An 11,147-nucleotide genomic window follows, 5' to 3' on the forward strand; every position below is an offset into this window, starting at 1 on the left:
CCCAAAATAGCCCCGACTCAACACCCCGCCCCGCAATTGTAGTTTTCTTTTTTCAATTGCGTTGTGTCGGTGGAGATAAAAGATAAGAATTGAGTTGGGAGGGGCCACTTTGGTTTTAAAAAAACCTGCATTCGTCAACTTTGACAGGCTGTAGCGAGCCATTCTTATTGACCAATTCTAGCAAACCGGTCCTCGACTCTCTGCATATTTAGCCAGTCCTGTCTTCTACGTTTAATGACCCACAGAGATCTCCGTTTGTTAGTTCTGGCTTCTAAAGTGATTTAGATTTCGCAATGTGCTCATCGTGCTGTACTGATTTTGCTGCTATGCTGTTCAATTTTTTCTTCGAGAGGAGATCAAGAGAGATCAATGGTGGGGAGGCAAATGACAATGCAGCTGCAAACGATGAAACAGCAGGAGGCGCTTCTTCTTCTCGCACTTCAACAGAAGGTCAAGGAATGGCTACTTCATCAGGATATGACTATGAAGTATTCTTGAGCTTCAATGGATCAGATACTCGAGCAGGTTTTACCGACTTCCTTTACACTAGTCTTAATGATGCGGGAATCCGCACATTTAAGGACGACAAAGAGCTCGGCATCGGGGAAGAGTTTGCCCCAGAACTTCTCCAAGCAATTAATCAGTCGAAGATCTCAATACCTATCTTTTCGAAAGGCTATGCCTCTAGCGTGTGGTGTCTCAAGGAGCTAGTCCAAATGGTCGAGTGCCAGAAAACTGGAAGACAAAAGATCATCCCTATTTTTTACGATGTGGCGCCTTCAGAGGTTCGGCACCAAACAGAGAGTTATGCAAAGGCCTTTCTTGCACATGAAAACAAGAAGCGACATGACGAAAAGACTATTAAAGGGTGGAAGGATGCTCTCAGTGCAGTGGGAGCAATAAACGGATGGGACCTGCATAGCAAGAAGGAGAACAGGTGATTGCTTTAAGCATTCCGTCTCATGTACCTTCTACCATTAAAACTTGATGTGTTTCAGGTTTATTTTCTAGATTTGTGTTAGCCCTGCTTAAATTGAATTCTGTGTTATTGAAGTTATACTGCTGAAATCTCGCTAAGTAATGGCACAATCCCAATTTTGTCCCATTTTATTCCAAGCATCATTTTTTTTCCAGTTTAGTTCATTCATTAACTGTAAGTACCAACGCTAATTCATCTACAATGGAATAAATCCTTGAAGAACACATTCCGAATTTAATTTGGTCTTGTCAGAACATAGTTAATTCAACACAATTTTCTACCTCATTGTCTTTTGCCTCCAACAAACACTAGGCGAGAAGGAGAGTTCGCAAAAGAACTTACCCATAAGGTTTTCAGCGAGTTGAAAAAGGGTTATCTAGTGGTATCAGACTACTTGGTCCATGTCGACAACCATGTGGACGCAATCATGGAAAAGATAGGTGCTGGGACAAGTGAAACACGGATTATAGGAATCCACGGGATGGGTGGCATCGGAAAGACGACTATTGCCAAAATGATCTATAATAAGCTTTTACACGACTTTGAGAATTGTTGCTCTCTTCGCGATATTCGAGAAGTGTCAGAACGTAATGGCATTCACTACTTGCAGAATCAACTCATCTCTGGCATCCTCAAAATAAAAGGCATGCATATAAAAGACATTGATGAAGGAACTCAGACAATTAAAGAGAGGTTGTCTAATAAAAGAGTCCTCCTGCTTCTAGATGACGTGCATGAAAAGAATCACGCGGATGCACTTGTAGGTGAGCGTGATTGGTTTGGTAAAGGGAGTAAACTTATTATTACTACCAGAAACAAAGAAGTTCTTGATGTTCTTAAAGTGGACGATCGTTATGAGCTTATGGGCATGGATCGCGATCAATCTCTTCAACTCTTTAGCAAACATGCTTTCAGAAGAGACTCTCCTTTGATTGAGTATATCGACCAATCCAAGAGGGCGATAGGCATTGCTAGAGGCCTTCCGCTAGCTCTTGAAGTCATAGGTTCACTTTTATCTCGCACTGAAAAGAAAAGATGGGATGACATATTGGAGACGTTGGAAAAGGTTCCTCATGTGGATGTTCAGAGTAAGCTAAAAATAAGTTTTGATGCATTAGAAGTTCGACAACAACATATATTCCTCGATATAGCTTGTTTTTTCATTGGATATGACAAAGACATTATGGTTCATTTCTGGGAAAAATCTAAATTTTTTCCGAAAGAAGCTATGGAAGTTTTGCAGAACATGTCTTTGATAAAGATTGGAAAGTCTAATAAAGTGTCGATGCATGACCAACTCAGAGACCTCGGCAGAGAAATAGTTCGTCAAGAAAGTAAGATGAAAATAGAGAAGCAAAGTAGGGTGTGGGATCCTAAGGAAGCATTGGATTTGCTGAGGAGACACGAGGTAAAATCCCCCGTGTGATAAATCTCCATGTTACTTGTGGACATTTTCTTTTTAAAAAGAAAGCCAGTTACTTTTTTGTGTTCTCTAGCACTATTGTGACCTACTCAAACCAATATTTTTGCTCTGTCAAGATTAAAGGAACGATAGTACTCCAACTCAACCCCTTAAAATAGTGAACTTGAATAAATGTGTTTCGCTTCAACTCTTTTGTTTTTAAAATTTTCCATTGGGCAGGGAAAAACAAAAGTTGAAGCTCTTCATCTCCGCTTTGACCATGAGCGGCGGCACTATTTTACCTGTAAGGACTTTAAAAGAATATCAAATCTGCGGTTTCTTCAAGTTAACGGTTCGGAGGAATATTTTCGTGCTGAAGAGAGGCTTCTTTGGCACGAATCGCCATCAAATGTTCTTCCTACTAATGTTTTTCTAGAGAATTCAGATCTCCTTCCACATTTACAATGGCTTTCTTGGCACGGTATTCCCCCATCATTTAAGATTGCAAATTTCTCCATGGAGAATGTGGTTATTCTTGATCTATCTCAGAGTAAGATCACGCATGATTGGCAGGGGTGGAGCCATATGAAGGTATGTTATGTGCTAGACAACACTTATTATTCCATCTTATGAGATTCAAAAGTAATCTTTGCATGATTTTTCTTTTACAGGAGACGAAGAATTTGAAAATTTTGAATCTGACCGGATGCAATTGCTTGGAGAGAATTCCCATCTTCTCTGCTGAGGTAAATTTAGAACGATTGATCCTACAGCGCTGTAAATCTTTAACTGAAATTGATAGGTCGATTTGTCATTTGAAAAGCCTAGTTTCCTTAGATGTAAGCTATTGTGAGAAACTTCGGAGGCTGCCAGAAGAGATGGGTAGAGATCTTGTGAGCCTTGAATACCTATCTCTAAAATTTTGCAAATCGTTGGAGAGGCTTCCGAATACAATCGGAAATTTGAAATCGCTAATTAAGTTGGATATATTTGAAACGGGGATCAAAGAACTACCTGATTCCATCGGAAATTTGGAATCATTGATTGAGTTGAATACAAATTATACAGGGATCAAAGAACTACCCGATTCCGTCGGAAAGTTGAAAAATTTGAAATTAGTAAAGATGAATTGGTTTGAAATGAGCAAAATACCCGATGCCCTCTGGACGATTGAGAAGCTCGAAGAAATAGATGCCCAATTTGGGGATTTGAATGTGGAAGTGGAAATTGGCAATTGCATCTATAGAAATCACTCCCTAAGGATCTTGAGATTGTCGAATGTTAGAATAAACGTAGTACCGAGGCTTCCTGAAAGTCTTATCATTCTAGGGTTGTGTACATTGCACATGGATACGTTTCCGGATCTCTCAAACCTGACTAATTTAGAGGAATTGATACTGACCTTTGGCCCACGCGATGACGCTGGGGAATCTAATGGGCCTGTGGAAGAATATCTGATGCCACGGTGGATTGGGAATTTAAGCAAACTGGAGACTCTGTTCCTAGACTCTTATCATGTGATCCACTTACCCACGGATATTAGTAGTCTCCTTCCTCGACTCCAACGACTTTCCCTCATATGCCCTAATCTGCGTTGCCTCCCGAGCCTTCCCTCCAGTTTAGCATCCTTGGATTTGGAGTCTGAACACGTGACCGCCTTACCCGCAGATATTAGTAGTCTCCTTCCTCGACTCCAAAGACTTGAACTCGTGTGTCCTAATCTGCGTTGCCTCTCGTGCCTTCCCTCCAGTTTATCATTCTTGCTTTTGCAAGGTTGCAAGTCATTTGGTTCCCTGGGGGATCTATCGAATTTGAAGAACCTATCAGATCTTACGATTATTGACTCTGTAATCCCAGAGATTCGAGGCCTTGATGGTTCGGAGAACCTAGATTTGCAGCTTTCGGAACTTCAACGGGTGGGGATATTACCTGATCTAAGTAATAACAACCAACTAGCATGTCTTCATGTGTTCGAATGCAATAATCTGGTTGAGATTCAAGGCGAACTACCACAATGTTTGGAATCATTGAGGATTTGTGGCTGTGGATCTTTACAGAAGTTGCCTGATCTATCAAGCTTGAAGGGACTGAAAATAGTTGAAATAACGCGTTGCGGGAAATTAAATGTGGAGGCAATTTCTTTGCTTTGCTCGGAGAAGGCAGTCATATTTGAGGGAGACTAGACGAATCAGTGGTATAAGATGACGAATCTGGATACGAATTTGAATATGGATATGGGGGAGAAGACTGACGGATAAGTGCACGTTGCTCTTGAAAGCTTCTTGATCGCCGACCACAAATTGTTCCCTTGCGTGCAAACTTTAAACAAATTGAGGTAAGTTATTTCATCTGACAACCAATGTTTTCCCTTTTCTGCAATCAAACTCTTTCACGGATATGAACGGAGATGTTTCACATGCACTTTTTAATTACCTTTTCGCGTCCGGACAACCAGAGGGTTCTTAATTATGTACAGACATTCGTTCTTTTCTCCTAGTTTGGTTTGGCTTTTTTCGCTATATTCTCTTTGGATGGTTTCTCCGTGGTTTTATGTTTCCCAATTGGAGGTATGCATGTCGATCGCATCGTTTTTATTTGGTTTGGTTTGTAACAAATTATTAGATATCCTTGTCGATTTGTTGCTTCACTTATTTCGAAGTTGATAACCTCGCTTCGCTTTGGAGATGACTTCCTTGTACTGTAAACAATTAGATGGAATGTGTGTCAGAAGGTCATATAATAACTATGGTTCTCATCCTGGAACTTTACAGCATAATGTGAAGAAGACAGACACCCTGTATTGATATGCTTATGTTCAGTTTATTTTCCAGGAAAGATGTGCTTCTTAGTGGGATTTGCAAATATTATGGAGAAGTCATAAAATGAAGAAAGAGGAATTTTACTTGGGTAGCGGATCAATAGTTGGTGCAGCAAAACTTCCACCTCCAAGGTATCATAAATCGTCTTATAGTTAAGGCTAAATTTCAGTAATATCGTTACCTACTGCCCAGGACATATGATAAGTCTCACTTGGGGTTAGAAATCATGTAAATGAAACTCTTGTGTGATCTCGATTATTGCCTACATTTTCTAGAAATGGTTATGCCTCGGTGATTATCTATAATAGAAGCCCTTCCATTCACCTCGGTTATACACTTATACTAGAGGATTCTTTTAGGTTTTAAGATTGACAAGAGGGGCTAAGGGAGAGATCTCAAATTGCCTTTTTGCTGATTTCTAATGTAGCTAAGAGGAATTAAAGTTTGAAACACTTACAGAAATCTTATTGCGTAGGGAGCTGTGGCTAATTGGGCAGCTGTACAAATGAAGACCGAATAATGGAAAATGAAAATGACATCCAAAGTGAAGTTTTACGTCCACTTTTTAATTACTTTATGAGTTGATGCCCGGAAATCTGAAGAAGGTATTGAAATTATGGTACCTCCGTATAACCAGAGGGTTCTTAATTATGTACAAATATATGTTTTCTTTTCCTAGTTTGGTTTGGCTTGGCTTTTTTTAGCTATATTCTCAGCGGATGGTGTGCATGTCGATTGCATCGTTATTATTTGATTTATGACAATTCATTAGATATCCTTGTCGATTTGCTGCTTCACATATTTCGAAGTTCATACCCTCTGATTCATATTGGAGATAACTTTGCTATATTGTAAACAATTAGATGAAATATGTGTTGGAAGGTCATAGCACTATGGTTCTCATCCTGGAATATTACAGCATAATTAACTCATTGTTGCTATTGTGAAGAAGACAATGTATTGATATGCTTATGTTCAGTTTATTTTCCAGGAAAGGTGTGCTTCTTAGTGGGATTTGCAAATGTTATTGAGAAGTTATAAAATGAGGAAAGAGGAATTTCACTTGGGTTGCGGCATCAATAGTTGGTGCAGCAAAGCTTCCATCTGTAACAGGAGAGGATAGCTATTTAGCTTCGCCAAGGTATCTTAAATCATCTTATAGTTGAGGCTAAATTTCAGTATTATCGGCGTATCGGACATGTGAGAAGTCTCACTTGGGGTTTGAAATCATGTAAATTGACCCTTGTGTGATCTCCATTATTGCCTCCATTTTCTTCAAATGGTTATGCCTAGGTGGTTATCTGTAATAGAAGCCCTTCCATTCACCTTAAGTTACACTAGATGACTCTTTCAGGTTTAAAGATCGACAAGAAGTGCTAAGGGAGAAATCTCAAACAACTGACTTTTTGCCGGTTTCTAATGCTTCTGAGGGACTCAAAGTTTAAGAAACTTGCAAAAATCTTTCTGTGCAGGGAGTTGTGGCTAATTGGGCAGCTGTATAGATGGAGACCGAAGAAAGGCAGATGATGGATGAAATTTGATGTTGACCATGTTCCCTCACAATCTTGGGGTGGTAAACCCTATATTCATCTGTTTTGGGGGGTAAAAAAGCTATTTAGGCAAACCTGATTTTTTTTAACTTTATTGTGGGCCCAAAAAATGATTATTACATTTCATCTAAATGTGTGTTCTCTTCATTGTTATGCAATAGAACTTGCTTATTAGTACCCAAATGTTCTTTTACGAGAAAACACTTGAAGGGATTGTCTGGACCGGGAGAAATATTGTGTGCTTAGATTGGTGCTCGAGGTAGTCTTAGTTGAAGTACTTGGTTGCGCCGAGAAATTTTTTATATGCCAATAAGCCTGTAGTAGAAGGGAAGGTCACTGATTGAAAAGTGTTCTCCCTAGACAGTCTTTGTTTCACCTTATAAAACCGGTTAATCTCCAAACCATGCAAGTCTAACAGTTCCAGAATTCACAAACTTTTGCCAATTTTGCGAAGTTCAACACGAGTTCAACCCCCAAAAAAAGAAAAAAAAAGAAAGGAAATAAAAAAGCAGCGTGATTCGGCTATGGATACCTCAGCTCAGCATCCACACGTCCTTATTAGGTTTTATTGAGTTTGGTAAAAAATGCCACAGCCCCAAGATTAAATTGACAGGTAAAATTGCGAGCGCATTCATTCAATAGGTATCACAGAGTTGTATTTACAAGGATGATACATTCAACTTCATGCTATTTACATTCCAAGTGAATTTCGGTAGAGATCCTATGCATCTTGTGATGGACATGGAAACAGATTGATGGAATGCATTACGTGAACAAACTTCTTCCAGAGCTACCTAATGATCTTCACGAAATTAGGTGCTGACTTAGGAGCATTTTACGTTAAGTTACTCTTGGCATCTGAGTCTTAACGCAGCCTCAATGCAAAAGAAGAAGGATTCCTGGAAAGCATAAGGTTTCCTTAGTCTTCGCTTCCGTATTCCTTCAATCGTGCGTCCATGACGATTTTGCACGATTCCCACGTCTCCGCCATTAATTCTGCACCATAATAGAGTAAATGATCCGCAAGGCTGTTACCAGTTACTGATATGCAGAAACACACTCTGATAAGTCATCCGTAAATATTTCCGGTAATAAAAGACTGGCATTCTCTAGAATAAGCTGATCTGTCACATGACTTATTGCACCTAGCATGATAAATCCACAAAATAATTGCTTGTAACGGGTACCTACGACTGAAACTACCTCCTTACCTGCTGCAAATTGGATCTTCTCCAGAGCCATCACAAACTTTCTCGACCTAATAAACTAGACTACCAAATCCTATATTATACGGCCATACCTACAAAAAAAGAAGGATTCCAATTACATGCGAACACTCACATAAAAAAGAGTAAGATTATCGCCAGACAAGCAGGTGGAATCAAATTATTTTCACATTATCTCACATCAATATGTTTATCCGTGACTGTCATTGAGCTAGTTGCCAATATTATAGGCATTAGTAGACATACATAATTTAAATGATTAATACCTTATAATTGCACATAGCTTAAGAATAGGTCATCAGCCATCATAGAGAGAGAGAGAGAGTGATACAAATTATTACGCGTCTTAAATTTGGAATTGGTACGAGAAACTCATGATAGCTTTATAGGAGAAGAGTTCCTTAAATATTGTTAGAAAGGTCATGAGTACTACAAACTGCCCTGCTTTGTTAAGAAGATAAAACAAACAAAACAATTAAAATTTATACGCTGAAAAAATGAGAGTACGAACATTGTTGGAAAATATAAGACTTCTCCAGTTAGACAGGTTGAAATAAATGCAAAGCAAATGTCAAATGCAGTCAGCGACAATTCCCCATAATTTATCTGATATTCTGTCAAGATCAAAGTCATACCACCCTAGGGAAGTGATGGTATGTCTTTTGTGGGAACCGAGAATAGTACGGAGGCAAATGAGGCACAATATATGTCCATTAGTTATATGTATAGTATTTGGCATGCTGTAGTAAGAAACAAACATTGCATTGCCAATACGAGGTTGTCCAAATGTCAAAACCTGGACAATCTGTGCTTCATGATTTACCTGGAAATTTAGTGTCCTTAGTTATATAAGTAAATCAAGTGAGCAATGGTCTGGAAAAAACAGCTTCACCACACATAATTAGATGGCCAAATAACTTGAATGTTAAAACTTTCACGAGGGAAAAACTACTATGCATCAATAACCATAAATTGCATTTCACATACAAAGGTGAACGATAGAACAACCCCTTCTCTCCATGAGGGTTGGAGGTCTAGTGTTACTTTGTCTTAGATCCCATCCATAATTTTCCCAAAACCAAACCCCACAGCCACAACAAAACCCACCCCACCCTCACATCCAAGAAAAGGTGTTAATAATATGGAATGGTGGTATTGGGGGTGAATTTTCAACCAAGGCGCATTTAAATGCTTCCACAAGAAGCACTTAGATGTTGGTGGGGTGAGTCATATCCTGCTAATGACATAAACGAAAAAATTCTAGGTTCATGGTGAAATTGCCTCTAGAACCCTAAAACTTACAGTCATTAGTAGCAAAGGAGAAACTAAATCTTAAAAAGGGCCACTACGCATGGAAAGGGCCACGACCCATGGGCATGATGTCACAATCAGCTCAGAACAATTTTCAGCAAGAAACCAACAAACAAAAATGACATCTTAAACCATCCAAGTGTTCAAACAAGATGTCACAGTTGCTATTAATACTTCGAGAAAAGGTTTAGTCTAAAGTTCATGCAACCCACGATCCTATCGTAGGTCACGTGAGTGTCTGTATAATCTGTGTCCAAGACAAAGTTTGACCCTCAAAAATCACTACTTGTCATGGAGAAGAGAATTAATGGGACATGACTTTAGGGTGGGTACCATTTCCGGTACCAGTTCCACAACAGGTGCCTAGAAAACTCTAGACCACTCTGTCCAATAAAGTTGAGACAAAAAGCATAAGTTAGACATTTAGAATTGGTTCCAGCCTACAACATATCTGGCCAGTAGGCCGACCGAAAAGGAGCTGCTTCTTTTGGTTAGAGAGAGACAGACAGAAACAGTGCACAGAACACAGATTTAGGATCAATATATTCTAGTTTAAAATGCATTAGCAATTCAAGATTACATGACATAAAAGTTGAGCTTCAAGAGCTTGCAAAAGTTATATATCCAGACCATAAACATATCAATAATCCCATAAAATTTCCAGCAAGTAAACTTTGTAATGATTAGTTGGAAGTCTTTATCCACTATATTTAGGTATTCAACCAACTTTAAGCTCCATGGCTTAACATGTAAGACAATTCACACAACTAAATACGTAGACCATAGATGGTTCAGGTAAAGGGTTATTTGCAACCCATTCTGCTTGTGTTTTGTCTACGGGTTGATTTACCAAAAAAGAAAAAAAAACAAGATGCTAACTAATCGTAAATATAAATATGAAGCCATAGAAAGTTCAAGATATCCAGAGTCTCTAGAGTCTAGACTCTTCAAGGCAGAGTTGGCAGAGAATTCCAGGTAACTCTTAACAGACCAAAACTGAATAAATGGAAAAACACAATAGAGAAGAACCAATATCTGAACCCATAACAAGTTTTTAACTATCTTACCACAATATCAAGTCCATAAAAGGACGCCATAGGCCCTCCCATAGAATGCCCTATCACCATGACGTTGATGTCAAATCCTTGACTCTTCTAACTGCATCCAAAATACCAGGTTGCATTGTCGTATTGTGACAAGCATAACAAATCCATGATGAACCTAAGCAAAGACAATAGAATAAGACTGTAACTCATTCCAAATCAGAAGTATCCACAACTTGCAAGAGGCTCATCATCTCTAGAACCATGGCTACAGGCATGCGGGGGTAGTTTAGGTCAAGCTGTTTCCAGTAGAAATCTTCAATCGAATTCTGTATGTTGTAGACATATATAGAAGTAACCACTAACCGAAAAGTTCAAATAACTTTTCCAAGGACAAAATTAGTGAAGTATGTGATCTCCTCATGACTACATCTAAATTTACAAGCACATAACTTTCATGTCTCACTGGAAATGATTCACTGTTTTCCCTTCTTATGGACAGCAGACCCATGTGCTTTGTGTACGCACTCACCGGAGGCTACTCTTCTTAGCTTAAATTTTCATCAAATCCTTCGCATGTCAAATGTAAGGGGAATAATTGCCAAAGTTAACATGCATACCTATGTTCTTGAGTATCTTTGAAAGCTATAACCACAGCATTAAGGTCCTGGCCACCAATATATGCCTACAGGTAATATATATTGATTAGAAATAAGGACAAAAAATTAGATGAAATTCAAACATAGAGGCATCACAAGCATCGCAAATTGGTAGGCCACTGCAACATGAATTACATACCTATAAGCAGTACTGGACG

General features: G+C 39.0%; 1 protein-coding gene across 9 annotated transcripts; it reads left to right on the top strand.

Moving 5' to 3' along the window:
- The first annotated feature begins 225 nt into the window (after positions 1-225).
- LOC115668032 (disease resistance protein RPV1-like) lies at positions 226-6,927 on the top strand. 9 transcript variants are annotated; one of them, XM_056313630.1, is made up of 7 exons: positions 226-937; positions 1,292-2,387; positions 2,622-2,972; positions 3,053-4,716; positions 5,066-5,331; positions 5,676-5,805; positions 6,180-6,927. In XM_056313630.1, exons 1-4 carry the CDS (start codon positions 294-296, stop codon positions 4,562-4,564), a joined length of 3,603 nt encoding a protein of 1,200 aa, XP_056169605.1. In that variant the 5' UTR covers positions 226-293; the 3' UTR covers positions 4,565-4,716; positions 5,066-5,331; positions 5,676-5,805; positions 6,180-6,927. The 9 variants fall into 9 exon arrangements, with proteins under 9 accessions (XP_056169605.1, XP_056169608.1, XP_056169623.1 ...); XM_056313633.1 differs by having other exon boundaries at positions 6,192-6,927; XM_056313648.1 differs by having other exon boundaries at positions 5,680-5,805.
- The last annotated feature ends 4,220 nt before the right edge of the window (positions 6,928-11,147 follow it).

Source organism: Syzygium oleosum, unplaced genomic scaffold (genome assembly GCF_021117445.2).
Source record: "Syzygium oleosum isolate NSW1041296 unplaced genomic scaffold, Sole_v2.1 Sole_v2.01, whole genome shotgun sequence".
Classification (NCBI taxonomy): domain Eukaryota; kingdom Viridiplantae; phylum Streptophyta; class Magnoliopsida; order Myrtales; family Myrtaceae; genus Syzygium; species Syzygium oleosum.